The sequence below is a fragment of the Rhineura floridana genome, chromosome 4, assembly GCF_030035675.1.
Source record: "Rhineura floridana isolate rRhiFlo1 chromosome 4, rRhiFlo1.hap2, whole genome shotgun sequence".
Classification (NCBI taxonomy): domain Eukaryota; kingdom Metazoa; phylum Chordata; class Lepidosauria; order Squamata; family Rhineuridae; genus Rhineura; species Rhineura floridana.
Genome location: NC_084483.1, coordinates 14872435 through 14890922, shown reverse-complemented (window position 1 = coordinate 14890922; position 18488 = coordinate 14872435). Strand labels below are relative to the sequence as shown.

General features: G+C 39.7%; 1 protein-coding gene across 2 annotated transcripts in view; it reads right to left on the bottom strand.

Annotated features, from left to right (window-relative positions):
- Window positions 1-13308: 13308 nt before the first annotated feature.
- The window catches only part of PLCB4 (phospholipase C beta 4), a 250171-nt gene continuing 244991 nt past the window's right edge, over window positions 13309-18488 (bottom strand). For both annotated transcript variants that reach the window (XM_061622541.1, XM_061622542.1), the window contains 3 exons: window positions 18347-18433; window positions 17013-17049; window positions 13309-14936 (listed from right to left, as the gene is read on the bottom strand). In XM_061622541.1, the coding sequence (XP_061478525.1) occupies window positions 14848-14936; window positions 17013-17049; window positions 18347-18433 (213 nt within the window). In that variant the 3' untranslated portion in view covers window positions 13309-14847. The remainder of the gene's footprint in view (window positions 14937-17012; window positions 17050-18346; window positions 18434-18488) is intronic.

Genomic DNA, 18488 nt, shown 5'->3' with positions numbered 1-18488 from the left:
CCTTCAGTGCAAATGAAACAGGCAATCCTAAGCAACAGCCTATTTTTCAGAGGTTAAATGAGAGTCTTCAAGGTGCTTCACACCTATTGGCCCTCATTCACTACACTATCATCCTTCTTTTAAAAGGCCCCCATATTATTATTCACATTTATATCCCAGTCTCTTGGTAGCATGTGTGATGCCCTCTTTTGTCCTCACCAAAAGTCTGTGAGGTAGTTGAGGACAAGGGGGGGAGGGGTTGTGAAGATTAGCAGGGTCATAGAAAAATATGCCTTCCACACCTCTCTTACAGTAGAATAATGACACAAATCATTCTTAAAGAAAGGGTTAAACAAAGACTTAGAAACATCTCTGGCCTGGCCAGCAACCATATGGCCTAGGATGCTTTCGGTATTCCTGTGAACTGAGGTTTGTGTATAACACAGAAGTTTAATGTGCATTACTCACTGAAGAAAACACAACCCTGTATCTAATTGTGATGGAGCAAAGGAAAAAATAAGCCAGCAGTACCCTCATTTTCATTTTCATCAGTGCTCTTGAGAAAACACAAGGTCCAAGTACTAAAGGTGGAAGAATTAAAAAGGCAAAGTAGCCAAAACCTAAGGTAATGAATAGAATCTCAAATATATTCAGTCAAATTTATGAAAGTGAAATAGACTATTTAAGCTCATAGTGCTACAGCCATTTAAAAATCTGGCCTGGGCATCCTTGCTGTTGTTCCACACAACTTTCTTTTTTCCCCATTGTCATTTCAAGGAGATACTTCCATATAGATGCTACCATTCCCTGAGCGAATCTAATTCCATCAAGAGGAAGAAACAGATCAATAAAACAAGGCATTTTATGGCTGCATTCAATGCAGGGAATAAGGTTCCAATGTCAGCTGTCCATGGATCAGTAGACATTTTGCTTAAGAAAAGCAGCTGTTTAATGTGTCAATTTTGAAGCGAGCACTCAGATGTGGGGAGGAGGGAAGTCAGAAAGCAATGCTCTATTCCTGTGCATAAGACCATTAACTGATTTCTGAAAAACAAGAAAATTAACAACCTGAATTCCTATACGATTTGGCAAAAGCTATGAACAGGCACACAAACAGTATTCAACTATTAATACACAAACATGCATATCATAAATTCATATTGGAATCAATTACAAATGTATGAGAGTTTGTGCACAAATTATTTCTGGAGGATGGGGTGGGGGAGAGAACATGCAGTTCGAAAATAAGTTAAATGGATAGGCACATCTATGTTTAAAGATAGTTTCCTTTTCTCTCAACTCTGCAATGCATGTAAACCAACCTGCGGATGGTAATAAAGGAGCTGTTCAGTCAAATGAAAGACAACCCAGTTGCATGCACTCTTACAAGGTGGCTGCTTTATCCTTTCAGACTTAACAAATAATGTACATGTACTGCCTCCAAGTCAATTCCGACTTATGGCGACCCTATGAATAGGCTTTTCATGGTAAGCGGTATTCAGAGGGGGTTTACCGTTGCCTTCCTCTGAGGCTGAGAGGCAGTGACTGGCCCAAGGTCACCCAGTGAGCTTCATGGCTGTGTGGGGATTCGAACCCTGGTCTCCCAGGTTGTAGTCCAGCACCTTAGCCACTACACCACACTGGCTCTCATGACTTAACAAATACATGATACCATATGAATTTCTCCATGTTTGACTATTTGCATTTTGTATTGTAATAGTGAATTATGTAACTCTTTTTCATGTTGTGAGCCACCTTGAACATAGATTACTATGGAAAAGTGGAATACAAATTGACCAAGATGATTATGATGGTGCCATGGCTTATCCCCTTTCACACTGTTCAGCACATTGGAAAGCTCTTTGAAAGTATGGCTAAAATCCATAGCAGATGCCACTGCTCCACTGACATGGAGCCAAGAGCTGCCACTGTGTAGGTTACCTCAATGGTGGTGAGTAGTAGACCTTCTGCTTTTCTTTACCTGGAACATCTCTAATAGTTAGACTACTCTGGCTCACAGTACTTATCCCTTAACATTTGTATAGCATTTTCCTATGCCCAAAGCACTTCACTTGCATTCCCTTTTCAACAAGTCTTCCAAGCAGATTTTTTAAAATCTGCATTGGATTTGAAACTGAAATTGTTTTTGTATATGAAATTGTTTTATGTTTTTTGTTGTTAAATCACTTGAGATGTTTCATTTCAAGAGATTCATAAATGAAATGAAACAAACAAATAATAAATAAACTAAACCTTACAACAACCCTGTCAGGTTGGTCAGTATTATTATCCCACATATTGCAGATGCAGGGCTTGAGGCTGAGAGAGATTGGCTTGCAGAAGACCAGCCTAGTGAGTTTAATGGGAGAGAGAGGTGAGATTTGAACTAGGGACGTCCTGATTTGTAGCTCAGTCTTTTAGGTTGCAACCCTAGTCACATTTACCCAGGAGTAAATCCCATTTAATTCAATATGCCTTACTTCTGAGTAGACATCCAGCAGACTGCATGGCATGCCTGAACACTACACCAGCTCACATATTTTTCAAGGTTTGCAATAAAACTATATATTGCAACCGTAATTATGCACATGCACAATGATATAAGTCGGCATAGGTATTCAAGACTGTGTCATTTGAGATTCCTTGGTATAGGTAAAATGTTGATTCTAAAGCCATCTTCAGCAAAATTTTGCAGAATTAGACAAGGCTGGCAGATATCCTATCTTTTCCTTTCCTTTCCTCTTCCTCCTCCTCTTGGGTTGGCTCCAGACCAGAGCTTGGAAAAGTTACTTTTTTGAACTACAACTCCCATCAGCCCCAGCAGTGCTGGCTGAGTTGTAATTCAAAAAAGTAGCTTTTCCAAGCTCTGTCAGACCTGCCATTCTGCGCATTGAAGGGTTCATTTGCAGAAATGAGTCTAATCCAGTGGAGGGTCCTGCTCTGCAAACTATGCTTTGGGCCCCTGGTTACCTCTCTGCAGTCCAGCTGGGAAGGAGAGGGAGGAAGAGGCAGAGACATACACAGAAGCATGTCTAAATTTTCCCCTAGCATGTGGGTGTGACAGGGGAGCAACAGGGCTTAGAGCAGTGGTTCTCAATCTTTTTTGGTTCACGGCGCACTGTAAAACATATAAAAATTTTCTGGCGCACTTCGTGTACAAAATTAAAAATATATTAATATATTTTAAACTATGAATAAAAATAACTTAATAATAATATACTTTCATAATATTCGCGGCACACCTAGCCACCTCTTGCGGCGCATCAGTGTGTCCTGGCGCACCATTTGAGAATCACTGGATTAGAGTCATTCCAATCCCAGTCACTTTCTGTTACAACCCCCCCCCCCCGCTGGTTTGGCTTTTCCAGTGTCAGTCAGGGCAGGGCATCAGAGGAGCCACTGCTGTCCAAGAGGGAGGTTCTGACACTCAGTTTCCCTCTCCAGCATTGGAGCTGTCTCCAATGACATAGAGATAGCTAGATCCATTGTACGGCCCATGGGAGGCCCTCCCAGGAACCATAGGATTGCAGCCTTATGGTATTTTTAAACTTGTTTTTATGAACCTATGCTTAGCTGATATATTTTTAGTGGAAGGCAGGATATACATTATCCGAAGAATTATTATTCTCATACAGCGTATAGCCTTGGCATACATTAGTTGTGGACTGGGAGAGCTGGGCTTGAACCCCCACTTGCCACAAAGAACATTGGATGACATTGGGCAAATCACATGATCTCAGCCTAGCTTACCTCTCAGGGGTGTGTTGTGCAGGTAATTGGGGATTAACTCCTTTGCATGCTGGCCTGAGTGTCTTGAAGGCACAGTAGTATATGTGCATGAATAAATACATATAGATATCTAATACAATAATTATTCTTCCCCCCCCCATGCTTTGTGTGATGCCAACATGGTGGAAGCCATTATAGAATGCACAAGGAGTGGCTGGGGCCAATCACAATGTATTTGTGCAAGTGGACCTCTACCACACTAGCATAGGAGCAGGAAATCTCTTTCAGGGCTTCTGGGCAGCCTTCTGGGGACCATGTGCCAGTAGTGGGTGGAGCAGTGAATGTAAACGTTCCTTTTGTGAAGGAGGTACACCCACTCAAGACACTCCAGCCAGAGAAGCCGGAGGCATGATCAGGTCAAGGACAAATTCCAGGCAGGCAAAAACACTCAAGGAGAGTCCAAAGCAGGGCCAGTGAGGGGGTGTGGCCTGGGGAGATTCCCCAAGGCCAGATAGAAATGCTTGGAGGGCTGCATTTGGCCCCTGGGTCTTTCTCGCGCCTGCATTCCCTAATGAACAGTGGTAAATGGATGTAGTATTCAGATTTCCTTTTGAAATCTTTGCTTTTTGGAGCAGGGGGGAAAAAAAATCTGCCAGATATAGGGATTGGCAGATCTGTCCATTTCGGGTTTGTTTGTTTCTCCACATTTCCATATCAGTTTGCATTAAAAAAAAAAGTCCTCTGGAAAATTCATCAACACTTTAGTTCAGGTTTATCCTAATATACACATTTGTATGCAATTTTGCATAATATACACATTTTTGCAAAGCAATCTCCCCCAATACAATGCATTCGTATATGTTATTTTCATCAGTATGTGCATTTTAGGCACACTTAACCCAAGCATATGCATTTTTGTAAACATTATTTGGTTGGTGAACTGCACTGCAAAACTCAGAGAAGCTCAAATTTCCAAAGCTGTGTCCCGGTTTGCAAATTGTTTCAGAAAGTGCAAGTTACATAGCTTTGGCTTTAAATACAAACTGAAATTTCTCCCCCATCCCTAGAACTAGTCAAAATGACCCCCAGTATTGGTTTGCCGGCACTTTTTCACATATTTCCCCCATCAAATGTATGAAATGAATTCTATAAGGAAAAGCAGGTAGCTCTAATAGCCAATAACACAATGCAACAAATGGGATGACTTCACACTACGAAGTATAATGTGATAAACATAATCACAGATCAGTGATGTCAGTGTCAGCCATTGTGGTGAAGAGTGTTGGACTATGACCTGGGAGACCAGGGTTGGATTCCCTACTCGGTCACGAAGTGGCCTTGGATCAGTCACTGCCTCTCAGCCTAACCTACCTCACAAGGTTCTAGTGAAGATAAAATGGAGAGGGACAAGAACCTTGCACAACACTTTGAGCTCCTTGAGGAAAGGCAGGCTATAAATGCAAATAAATACTGTAAATATATATATATATATATATATATATATATATATATATATATATATATATATATATAAATAAATCTAGAAGAATTGGATGTCAGTATGTGCTTATGCTGCTTATGACCTGATGACGTTAGTGAGCATAATTTGTTTTTAAACACGGAGGAACTTTGTGGAGGGCTGCTGAAAATGTTCACCAAAAAATGGGAAATTCTTCCCTGAAAATTGAAATGGAATTGAATAAATTAGACAATGCTGTACAATACACATGTTTCACAATGCACTTCAAATTGCTTCTTATACATTTATCCAAGTGATGACTAATTTTCTTGCACACATTAGTTTTGCAACATTTGGCCAAAAATCTAGAAATACTATACCACACACTCTCCTCCCTCTGCAAAGTAAGACTGCAATCCAATACATGTCTACTCAGAAGTAAGTTCCATTGGGTTCAGTAGGACTTACTCCCAGGTAAGGGCATATTGGCCTAAAGGAACGGTCCTTTGCATCCTGGGAGGATATTGCAAAGGCAGAGAGGAATGTGTGGGGCAGAGGACTCTTCAGTATTGCCACTGTTGCTTTGTAGCTGGTGGTGCTCCAAGGGCAGCTGAGCTAGAAACAGAGTGTGTTGGGTGTAGATCTGGGAAGGTCTGGGATCACCAGATACAAAGCCCCCGCATTCCCCTAACATGTCCCCAGAAAGAGGGGAAAAAAAGATAGCCCTGGAACTGGTTTACGTATTTTCAATGTGTCTATGGAGGCCTCCCCCCCAAAAACGTGTCCTCCAAACTTTCCAGCAGGGCTATTGATGTGAACTGGCAGGGTTATGAATGCAGTAGATGCTCCACCACGGATCTCTTCCTCCCAGGTAAATAGCATTGCTCTGTTCATCAGTGAAGTATTACTTGGTATTGTTTTTTTTAAAGCTGCTATTTTCTGTGTTGTTTTAAACTGTTTTAGTTGTTTCTATTGCATTTTGTGCATTGCCTTGAGACATGCGTGGAAGGCAATCAATACATAAAATAATAGTAATTGTAGGAAATGGTCTCACTGGTATGCGTAGGTTAAGGAAAGATTGTTGACATTGCAGTTGGAGAGTTCAAAATGTAGATTTATACACTTGAGAAAGATTTTTCCTCTCAGTGGGATTTTCTTTGGTGCACTAAACTTTTAGATCACGGAATATACCTGAAGAAAAACTAAGTGAGCCAATGTTTTAGAGATATGCAAAAACCATTTGGTTGGCTTTCTACTGCTACTAAACATTTATGCTGTGGTAAAAGTGATGCCAGAAAACACCATTTTACTGTATAGACCACAAAAGTGGCACTGCCCCAATACATGACAGCTAACTCTGTAACGGAAGAACCAGAGAGAAATGGCAAAAGGCCGAAGTAGGGCCAGGATTGTCCCCTTTCTGAAACCCCCGAGACCAGCCACAAGTCAGTGATTGTAGACAATACTGGGTAACGTGGAGCAACAGTCTGACTTGGTGCAAAACAGCTTCCTATGTATCTGTGTGTCTCTCATTTTCCTTTTCTCCCTTCATGTCTTTTCACCTTTTTGCTTTCCTGTTATCTTTAAAAGAAAATAAAAATGCGGGGACTTCCGGGAAGGGTGACTTCGCTTGTGCCTGCTTTTGGGACGGGCTCCCGCCTCAAAAGAAGCTTATTCAGATATAAATCAGTCAGAACATTTTTTTTTTTGACTGATGAAATTTCTCCCGGGCAGGGAGAAACGTAGAGATCAACCTCAAAAGCCTGTTTTTGTTGGGAGGACTGGATTTCATTAATTTATGAGATAAGGTCCAGCCAACAATGCCGGACAGACTTTCGAACAAGCTCTATCTGCTTAAGCGATACGTTTATCTTTTCTTTAAAGAGAGAACGGACTAACAGGCAAGCACCCTTCTTTCTATTATTTTTTTTACTTGGTTTAAATTGTTGCAGCAAAAGGAGATTTGTCAGATTGATCGGCTTTGGACAGCTTCTGGGTGAGCTATAACTCTTCTCTGTTATCCACGAAATTAACAGCTTATCATTGTTTCTGTCGCAAAAAGCTGTCCTAGAAGTGCATTCTAAAGATATACACAGAAGAGGGATTTCTATTCCTGATTTCTATTCCAAGGAATATTATATTGTCTGGGACTATTCTCTTTTTGGTCTATTTTATTTTGACGAATCTGCTTCTTCACGACGCCACTAACTGTTTTGATGCTGGGAACTAAATTTGTTTTGCATTCTTGAACATAGAGAGATAAGGCAGGTTGCTCTGTTTATACTGTGATGTCATCAAGCCTGGAATATTAACTCAATTGTTGCTGAAATAAGAAGTGGTTTTTCTTTATTTTTGTTTTGCTTTGTTTTCGTGGTTTTAAAAATGGCAATCAAGAAAGTGGCTGAGAATCTGGAAGTAACTATGTTTCAGAAAATAATGGATGAGATTGAGATAACGAAACAAACCCTGCGACAGGGTAGTAAGGAGTTGAAAATTGAACTGAGCAAAATGACACAGGAGTTTAAAGAAATAGGGGATCCTGTGAGAGAGGAGAATGAGATCAGAGATGAGAAAAGAAAAAATAAAGGGAAGATACAAGCCCTGGAGATTGGAACAAATGTGGAATTGGAAAAAGATCTGGAGTTTATGGATTTTAGAAATAAAATCTACTGTTTGGAATTTAACGTTATCTCTGAAGAAATTAATGAAGATATTAGAGATAAAGTTATCAATGGCTTGGATAATCTTCTGGACTGGAATGATGTGATGGAGCTTGATATAGAGAAAATCTATGGAATTAACTGCAGCCATGTGACAATGGAAAAACTCTTAAGAGATGAGCCAGTGCATTTTGTAAAAAAGAAGAACACAGATATGACTTTACAACAATATTTCAGCAACTTATTCAGAATGGATGGCAAGAAAATATTTGGGATAGAGGAAATTCCCATCAGACTCTTATTATATGACTATGGCTACAACAGCAAGATTATTATGGAATACTGATAATGGAAGATTGGACACTGAAATTACTGGACTTAACAGGACTATTGAAGATGGAAGATGGAACTAATAGGGATAATGGAATAATGGCTATTGAAATTATTGGACCTAACAGATTCTGATGAGATGGATTAATCGAAATGTTTATTTGGACTATGGTTATGACAATAAGATTATTATAATTATTAACGAGATGGATTAATTGACATGTTTATTTGGAGAAAAATTGATAGATATATTTCTTAAAGAATTGAAACCTCTCTTTGACTTTTTGTGGAAAGAATAAAGTAATGTTTATGAGATTTGATGATTAATTAAGATAACTACTGGAGGAAAGTGATTTTATAATATGATTTAAGAGACAGGATTGTTATATATTGTAGACCTATAACTGATTTGATATGTGACAAATGGGAAGTCAACATTTTATTTTTTTTTGTTTAATCATTTTTGTTTTGTTTTGTTTTTTGTCTTTGAATGTTTTATGATTTTGTTTTCTATGTTTTATGAAAATTTGAATAAAAATTATTGTAAAAAAAAATGCAAAAGAAAATGGTGGTTGTACCTGCAGTGTGACTCACCTTAGGTTGGCATTTGTCTCAGTTCTGGGTCTTGACTCACCAGTTAAAGAAGAGTGGGTTAACGGAGAATCAGATGGCAGTGGAGGCGCCAACAGGAGCGTTCCCTCCCCCCCCGATCACCTGTAATCATTACTAAGGGGCATCCAAACCACTGGTTGACTCTCTGTTCTACGTACAACTGTTATCAACCATTAAATTGATCAGCCAAAGGGACAAACTCCTTCCTGTGTTTTAAGAAAAGGTATGTGAATTTATCAGTATGATAATACAATTCCTGTGATTATGACAAATGCTCTTAAGAATGTTTGTTTTCTCTCTCTGTGTGTAAAACCCCACAAACTTTTAATAATGGGCAAACCATTGGACCTTGTGTAGATTTACCCCCACACTAAAACCTGAAATGGCACCCCAGGGAGCAGGTATGGGAAGCAATTGTGCCCTCTTCCCCAGCACAGGGCAAATGTCCACAAGCAGCTGCCACATGGCAAGTCATTCATCTGAACAGCCCTCTAGTTCTATGCCACTGCAGGGCATAGCTACCCAGAAAGGCTTCACTTCCAGTGCCTTGCAAAAGTAGTCAGACCCCTGACCAATGCTCTCATATTACTGAATTACAAATGGTACATTTGTAATTTTGTTCCATATATTTTATTTTGAAACACTGAAACTTAAAATTAATTATTGTAAGGTGACATTGGTTTTATGTTGGGAAATAGTTGTAAGAAACATAAAAAATTGAAACATGTTGCTTGCATAATTATTCAGCGCACCCCCCCCCTTAATATTTTGTAGAGCCACCTTTCGCTGCAGTAACAGCTTTAAGTCTTTTGGGGTAGGTAAGTGCCAGCTTTGCACACAGATTCACTCCACATTGTTTAGGTTGGTTGGGCATCACTTGTGGACCGCAGATTCTCAATAGGATTGAGATCAGGACTTTGACTGGGCTCCTGTAGGACATTCAACTTTCTGACCTTGAGCCACTCCAATGTTGCTTTGGCCTTGTGATTGGGATCATTGTCCTGCTGAAAAGTGAATTTCCTCCTAAGCTTCAGTTTTTTAGTGGACTGAAGCAGGTTCTCTTGCAGTATTTTCCTATATTTTGCTGCATCCATTCTTCCTTCAATTTTAACAAGATGCCCAGTCCCTGCTGATGCGATGCATCCCCACAGCATGATGCTGCCACCACCACACTTCACTATAGGGATGGTGTCTTGAGGCATGGGTAATGTTATGTGCATTAGCCTCTCTGTGACGTCTCTCAAAAGTCTCCTTCTTGTTTGAGCACTGAGTTTTGAGGGATGGCCTTTTCCTGGCAGTGCCTGGGTGGTATGATGCAGCTTCCACTTCCTGATTATTGATCCAACTGTGCTCACTGGGATATCCAAACACTTGGATATTATTTTGTACCCTTTTCCTAATCTACGTATTTGTATCACATTACTTCTCACTTCTGTAGGGCAATTTCTTTCATCAATGTAAACTGGGAGCTTCCACAGCACAAGGGTTCAATACGCAACGTGCTTGTTTTTTGTTTCTTACAAATATTTCCCCAATATAAAACCAATGTCACCTTACAGTAATTGATTCTGAGTTGTGTTTCAAAATAAAATATTATACAGAATGAAATTACAATGTACCATTTGTAATTCAGCAATATGAGAGCATTAGTCAGGGTTCTGATTATTTTTGTAAGGCACAGTATATGCCTGCACCAGCTCTAAGCCAGTGAAATAACTACCCAAGCCTCCCAAAATGTAATCAGAGACAGCGGCTTTGTCCATCAAGGTCCATTCATTCCCATCCCCATTTTAGCATCGCTCACATCTAATTACATACAGTTTGTCCAGAAACATTCTGTCTCATCTCAAAAGGTGACACCACAGGGCTGCAGACCCTTTTTCTTGCTGTTAAGCTAAGCAGCATTACCTTTTAACATGTCTTTGAACCAATGTGCTAAAAAATGCTTCACCCAACATGCAGCTTTCCATTTGAATGGAAGAGACAATATGTTGCCTACAGGGGGCGTCTTTCAAAATAGTACCTTGTTTCCAGAATAGGTTTGAAGCCCATGGAAGAACAGCAGCCCCAGTTCCTTTTTTCAGTTAATAGCTGCCGAATGCAGCAGCTGAAACAAGAGCTACGGGTTTCTATTGACGGAAAGATAGCCATGATTTACAATGCAATTTCCAAAATTGATGGGGTGGAACTGAAGTCTCCAGGTCTTGTCAGACTGGCAAATGGGAAAAAGAATGGAGTTGAGCACTAGTATGCCTCACTGTAGTACAGGGCAAAGCAGTTTTTAAGATTCCAAGCTGGAGATTTCTACACACTAATTTTACCACTTAAAGAGTACTGCTGTGCTTGAAAACATCATTGGGCAAGTATGGAAATCTTTACCATGTAACACCTGCTGTGCAGGATAAATGGGCCATACTATCAGGGAGGTCTGACAATACGGAAGGAACAGAATCTTCTGGGGAAAATAATAGTGATCATGATAATAAATGGGATAATGTATAAGGTGTGAGGCTCCTCTAACTGACAAAGGGTGGGCTCTGTAAGATGTCTCTGTATCTATGAAGATGACACACAGACTGTGCTACATTAGCCATCAACAAAACTCAGTTGGCATTCACATGCCTTACATACACAAGATCTCAGTTCAATTACAGGTATCACCAATTAAATGGAGCACAGGATTAAAAAAAGGTGTTATACATAGGGTGTTAAACATAGGAACTGATCCTAGAAAAATTCAAACACTGTACTTTTTTTTTTTTAAAGTCCAACCTGGATTTGATAAAATAGTGGATAGGAAGATTATCCTGTTTTATCCATCTCCTGGCTGATGTAACAAGGCTTTCGAAGCAGGTATCATTGAAAGAATATTCCTCCTATTGGTTGATCATACTAATACTCTTGTTATGGGCTGAGAATGTAGGACATTCAGTCCTTTAATGTGAGGTATACTGCACCAACAGGGACTTTGGCAAAAGCTACACAGCAAATAATGACAGTGACCTCACAATGGAAGGCTTCAGTTGCTTGGGAATCCTTGCAATTCTGAGTTTGATCAAGAAAATGTCAGACACACTTGCAGTATAAGACAGCAGAAATGATAGAGCTAGGCAGTTGAATAAAATAGAAATGAAAATAAGGATTAGTAAGATACAAATATGTGCTCTCTAGTAAAGCAAGAGTGTGTTATTGATGAATTTCAATACAAGCTTGGTTTTGTATTATAGTTTAAAGGTAAGACTGAGCATGTTTTCTTATGGGAGCTCTCAAATCTATGTTCTAGAAACAAATTACAGGTTCAAATGATACCCTTGGACAGACCCTGCAGGTTTATATAAGACACACCTTTTTCAGTGGGCATGTGGAGGATGGAAGTCCTGGTGTCTGATCAGTAGATAAAGTGCATTTCCTGAACTTTAAAAAGTAGTATCTAAAGAGCAGACAATGTAATTATCTTTAGACTTCAGCGCTGAGATTATACGATAAAATCCCTGCCTGCTCATTGGAGAACTGCCCTAAAGAGCAGCCAGAATTATCTTTTATCTCTGATCTCACCCCTAAGCACTACAGCACTAAGACTGGAGACAAGTCCTCTACCTACTCTTTAGGAGTACAAGACAGCATTTCTCCCCACCTTAGTACTGGAATGAGAGTGGAGGAATGTCACCTTTTACTCTTAAAGAGCAGGCAGAGGCATTTTATCTTCTGCTCTTAGTGCTAAAAACCACAGCACTAAGATCACAGATAAAGTCTTCTGTCTGCTCTTCAAAAGGCAGTATTTCCCTCAACACTCACTCTAGCATTGGGGTAGATGGAGATTTACAGAGTAAAAGGCTTTGTTTTCAGCCCTTTTCACCACAGTGCTGGGCTGGGGAAGGCTGGAAATGCTTACTGTGTATGCGTGTGCCACAGGAGCAGCCAGTGGGAAGGGGTGCCACAGTGGACTTGGCCTCACGATAGTGACGTTACTGCTGTATACCGGGAGGACAGGGGAGAGTGGTGGCAAGATTGGTTTGGGAGTGACAGTTTTGTTCTGCCAGTGTGCCTGAAAGTGCCTCGACCTCACTGCTGACCTGCTTTCTCACCATCCTGGCATGCGCCAGTGACATCGCTGCTGGGATGCCAGGCCTTTGATGCAACGCCTCCCCACCAGGCACGGCAGTGTCTGAATGTCTGTGCAACTAAAAGTGTGTATGTGAAAGAGAAAAAGAGGGGGAGTGCTGTGTGCCAGCATGTCTGCTGAAGGTGCACATGCATGCATACACTGGGCATGCACACCACTAGCATGTAACCCTCAGAGGGGTGAATGACTGTCAATGCGGCCACCAGGCCGAGAAACATTGGCCACCCCTGCAGTAGAAGGTGAAGCTGACAAAATGAATAGGTTTATTCTATGAAGCACCATTACAGAATTCTACCATATGTAGTCAGTGTTGCTAAAAATAATTTGATTGCTCTGAGACTCCATTTGTATTTTTAAAAATTTTATTAAGAGAACCTGAAATTTGTATCTCAGGACAGTTACATAATTATGTCTTTTATAGGAATATGGAGAATCAGTTTGTACAAGCATATACAACAACATGATTGGTACTGAGTGTTACTGAAATAAGTTGTCTGATTTGTTCTAAACTACCAGCTTCCCACAGTCTTTTATGTTGATAATTCCAAGCAGAAGGCTGGCATGCATTGTTCTGCATTGTAACTACAGCGGGCTTTGAGAACATGCATGTTAATACTGTAGCAAATTGTTTGGATACACAACAGACATAAAAAGGATTATTCCTGATATGAAACTCTGAAAATCTGCATAAATATATTGTGTAAAATTAAATTAATATACTTTCTTTTTCAACTAGAACTTGAAGTATTAAGAATGCCCACATAATTCATATACACATATATTTATATATATACTTACGTTTTGTTAGTTAATCAAATATTCTGTATCATACACTGACTCTGTATTTGTTTACCAGTAAGAGAATGACTGTGCGGTCATACAGTATTCACTGAAAAAAACCAGGTTTTTGTCCCACATGCACACAGATTTTTGCTTACTACTGTTGTTAATGCAGAAACAGGAATGTGATCTTCTACAATAGTGTGACTGCATGGGTATAAATACTTTACATTTTCACATTTACAAATTGCCCCTGCATCAGCTATTTAACAAATTTTAAGATACAATCAGCTGTAGTGTTTGGGATTGGTAACAAATGGATCAAAATGCAACTGTTAGGTAGGATGTAAACGTTTGTTAAAGTGCCTACAATACAGTTCCTTTACTTTTACCATAATAAGTAGATTTGGCACCAGGACCACCTTTTGCCACTTGGCAATCTTTTCAGCAGCATTGTACAAAATATCAGCTTCAATCCAGACAAGGTCAACTTCATACTTGCTGATGACATAATTCTGAATACAGAAATAACCTGCACAGCTTTCATACCGCATGTTCACCTACTCTATTAAGTTTAAAGATAGTTTGTTCCCAATACATTATTTTGATTTTCAACTTTATTAAATTTGGTAGTTCCAGGTTGTCCTCATGGTAAAAAAAAGTTAAGACAATTTATTTCAGGAAAGATAGTTACAGTTTCAAATTTATTGCGAGTTACTTTTTAAAAAATGATCAAGTGTCCTTCTTCAAAGGCTCTTGCGTCAGGATGCTGAGGGTTCCTGGGATCACCTGGTTCACTCTCAAAAGTGAAGGAAGCCCAGGCAAAGTGTAATATGAAATATCAATATAAGTTAATAACAGACAAGTGCAGTTATTCAAGAAAAAAATGTGTTGCTGTATTGGACTGGTCTGATCCTGTGCCCTGATACACACACTAACATCTCATTGTAAAGGGGAGCATTTTTCTGAACTGGACAGGATTTTAAAATCACTGGTTTTTTTAGAAACATGTTGCTAAAAATAAAATACAGTACTCCAAATGTTACAAAAAATTCTATGCTCTTCATGAGTGATTTGCAGCTACCCTTGCTTGATACTAAGTAGAAGAGAAACCACCTTTCCATCCTTAATGAATTAGCTTTGGAAATACAAAAGAAATACTGGATTTTTAGACTTCAGTTTGCATGTTGGAGTGTTATACCACTGTTGCTGGCCTGCGGTCCATCTCTGCTTCTAGCTTCACCATCTGCTGCATCTCCTTCGCCTGCAAACCACAACAATTGTCCTGTTAACAGGATTGAACACGGGGGGGGGAAGACTACACATCTGAGACTTTCAGGCTGTGATTCCAGGCTGAAGTGGGTGTTATTGTAATAGGAATAAAAGTACAGAGCCATTCCCAACTTGAGGGAAAGAAAGACACCCTTCTTTGTACAGTAGCTGTACGCACTCACACATACTCACATCAGAGCTGCTGTGCATGCAAGGAGTACCTGAATAAATCAGTGCTGTTTTCTATTTGCATACAAATAGTTAATTGTCCGCTAATCTAATCTAAATATAAAAATTTGGAGCAGATGTTATTACTATGTTTCTCTTTGGAAACCACTAACTTTTTTTTCATCCTAAAATTCTGAGGAACACAAACATCAGACACCATTACACCTTTTTCCCCTCTCTTTCCAATATCTAAAGGCAGATGTTAATGGGGGGAAATCATAAGTGAAAATATGGAAACATAATGCATGGATCAGCAAGTACAACCTCTTTTGAAATGCTGTATATTCAGCAACTGGAATATTCTAAGCAAAACCCAGGTATATCACTTTCCACTAATTCCCTAAAGCATGGCCTTAGGAACTGTTTGAAGATGGACTTCACGAGACTACATTCTACGTATTACTGGGTGCATCACTTCCATAACACTTTCAAATTAACAATGGGTAGACATCATGTACAGGAGTCTAAATGCAAAGCCTTGGTCATGATGTGAAGCAAAATTTGGGAAAGTTCAAGTCAATCAGTCACTTGATTTTTTTTTTAATTTAAGAAAGGGACACAAGCAACCTTTTAAATCTATTACTGACATTAACCAAACATGTTTTTGGTATGTGGTATACAGATTAACAAAGACTCATTAGCATCATAATAATTACCTTCTTCAGTAAACTCTAAATCGAATAATGAAATATTCCCTGTTACTATTAGAATGTGCGGCACTATAGCCAAAGCCTTTTCATCATCATGGCAGGTTCAATAATGCAAGCAGAGCACTCTGACCAGTGGTGGTGGTGAAGGTCCTCAGCAGAGCTACCACCATTTACTAAACAAGCTGGCTCATGATGACCAGGGTGGATAGTTCCCCTCCACCATGTTGCTTCCAATGTAAGAGAATTTGATAGCCCAGCTCTGAGGCTGGCATAGTTTCCAGCTCTGTTTCGGGACATACCAGGGGAATGAGAAAGCATAAATCCTTGCCACTCTTGACACACACCCAAACTGGCTTGTATTCAGCAGGGCAATCACAGCAGCAGAATGCTGTTCTGCTGTCCAGTGAGGGCCTCTGGCTGCAGATCTCCCTCCCTGTGGGTGGATCTCCCTCTCCACTTGTGGGGAGGGAGGTCTGTGGTATCTTATGGTCCCTGGGACCCCTTCCCAGGGGCCACAGGACTGCACCCTTAATATGGGTAAATGCTATTAATATGTAGACATTTCTCAGTGGTTCACGAGTTTGTATAACCTGGTTCGGTATACAAACTTGTCCAGTTTGTAATTCCTGGCTATATTATGAATTGAACACTGTCTCCCTTCTTCAGTTCAGAATGCTCAACAAAATTCTGTACATGTATGGTCAGCACTGAGCAGACCAGATGCTCAAAACCAGTTGTTTCATAGATGCATGTACATATGTTATTTAAATATTAACCCTTTGCTCTTAATGAAACCCGTGTTGACTGTTGAGAATCTATGGGGATTTTTTAAAAATGAGCATATGATTTACAAAACAATACCATGCTATGTGAACAACTAAACTGGGGAACAGCCTTGCCATGTTCAATCTGTGTTGACTGAGATGTCAATCATGCGTGAAGTACCAAACTATAGCTTCTGGGGCAATGGGATAATGCATATGTGCACAGCATATCAGTCCACGTGTCAACATTATGAGCTAAGAAAACTCTTGGGTTTTGGATGAACTTTCCAAGAAGATTCCAACTCAAGCCAATAGAAGCCCATCCATCACTAATTATATCTACAAAAATGCCTCAGTGAAAAATGATCTATTTAAGAAGGAAAGTACATTGAATGTAGTAGCTTGCTCAGTATAGATCAATCCTACCTTGACTTTGGGAGACTGCATGGCAGGATTTCAAAAGCTGTTTGCACAAAAATAATAATGTCAAAATTGAGTAATACAACAAGGCAAATAAAATGAATGAAAACTGAGATGAAACTGACAAAGGCAAGAAAAAATAAATGTTAATATATGTACATAACATTTCCTGTCTATGTGTGCTTTTATCTGCATCTCTCCATTTTCCTCTGGTAATGAAGGGTTACTGCAAGATTTTAACAACATAATCCTTTGCATGTCTGCTTAGAAGTTAGTCCCTCTGAGTCCAGTGGGCTTACTCCAAGGTAAGTGAGTAATAAGATTGCAGCCGAAGTGCCTCCCAGAGGATATCCAGGGTTGAGTTTTATCAGACCTCTGAGGGTGGGAATGCCAGAGGAGAGGGCAAAAGGAAGTGTCACTGAATGTACCCTCTCAGTCTCAACTTGGTCCATGAAGGAATACCCGCTGCTCTCTTTTTGCAGAGACTGCAAGACTTAAAGATTTACCAAAAAAAGGAGCAGCACCTATGGCAAGGCACAAGTTTCTGGCCTTGATCTTACACTTAACGCTTTTGTGCTTAGTAAAATGCAATAAAGCCAAATCAAATAAATTTAAATAAAGAAAATAAATTTAAAAACACAAACAAAAGAAAAAGGCCAGGTCTCAGCATTTGAATGTGTCAGTCCCTGAGCCTGTTAAAATGAGTATGATTTGCATTAACAGAGGGGACTGGAGATGACAGTGCACAATGAGATCTGTAGATATACATAAACACATCAGGGCAGTCACCCACTGAAAGAAATCTTAAACCTTTGTATTATAAGAGGCAAGACACTGAAAGGGAAATAAAAGTACTATTTTTTTAATTGGCTGCTTGGTTATTTGGGGGCACAATTTAGTCAATCATGTATTTCATCAATACTACTACTACTGCTGCTGCTGCTGCTGCTGCTGCTGCTGCTGCTGCTGCTGCTGCTGCTGCTAGTTGCTTTACACAAACAGATTCAATGGGACTTAGATAAAATCAATTAAAAACCAGAAAATATAAAAAATGTACAATACAAAATTCCTAAAATGCTCATCCAACAACACAATAAAAAGGACAAGTCTGAGCCCACCCTACTAAAAAGTAAGCATCATTGAAGAGGCCAGCTTAGCTACCAAAGGGCTGAGTAAATAGTAATGTCTTGCTGTGGTGCCTGATAATGATAGCGTCAGGCGTGTGTACTTGGGGAAAGCATTCCACAGACAGTGGGCCACCACTCATAAGATCCATTCTAAACAATTGACTAAACGTTGCAACCCCCCCATTTGCCTTTTATAGGTTATTGCATGATTACCTGTTCGTTTTGTTTCTCCAGAATTTCTAGATGCTCAAGTTGAACTTTTTTCAGTTGATCCATTTCCTTTGATTGCTTCATTGCCAACTGAAAGCAAAACCAGACAAATGAAAAAAATGAAATACAGAATTCTTTTAGTGGC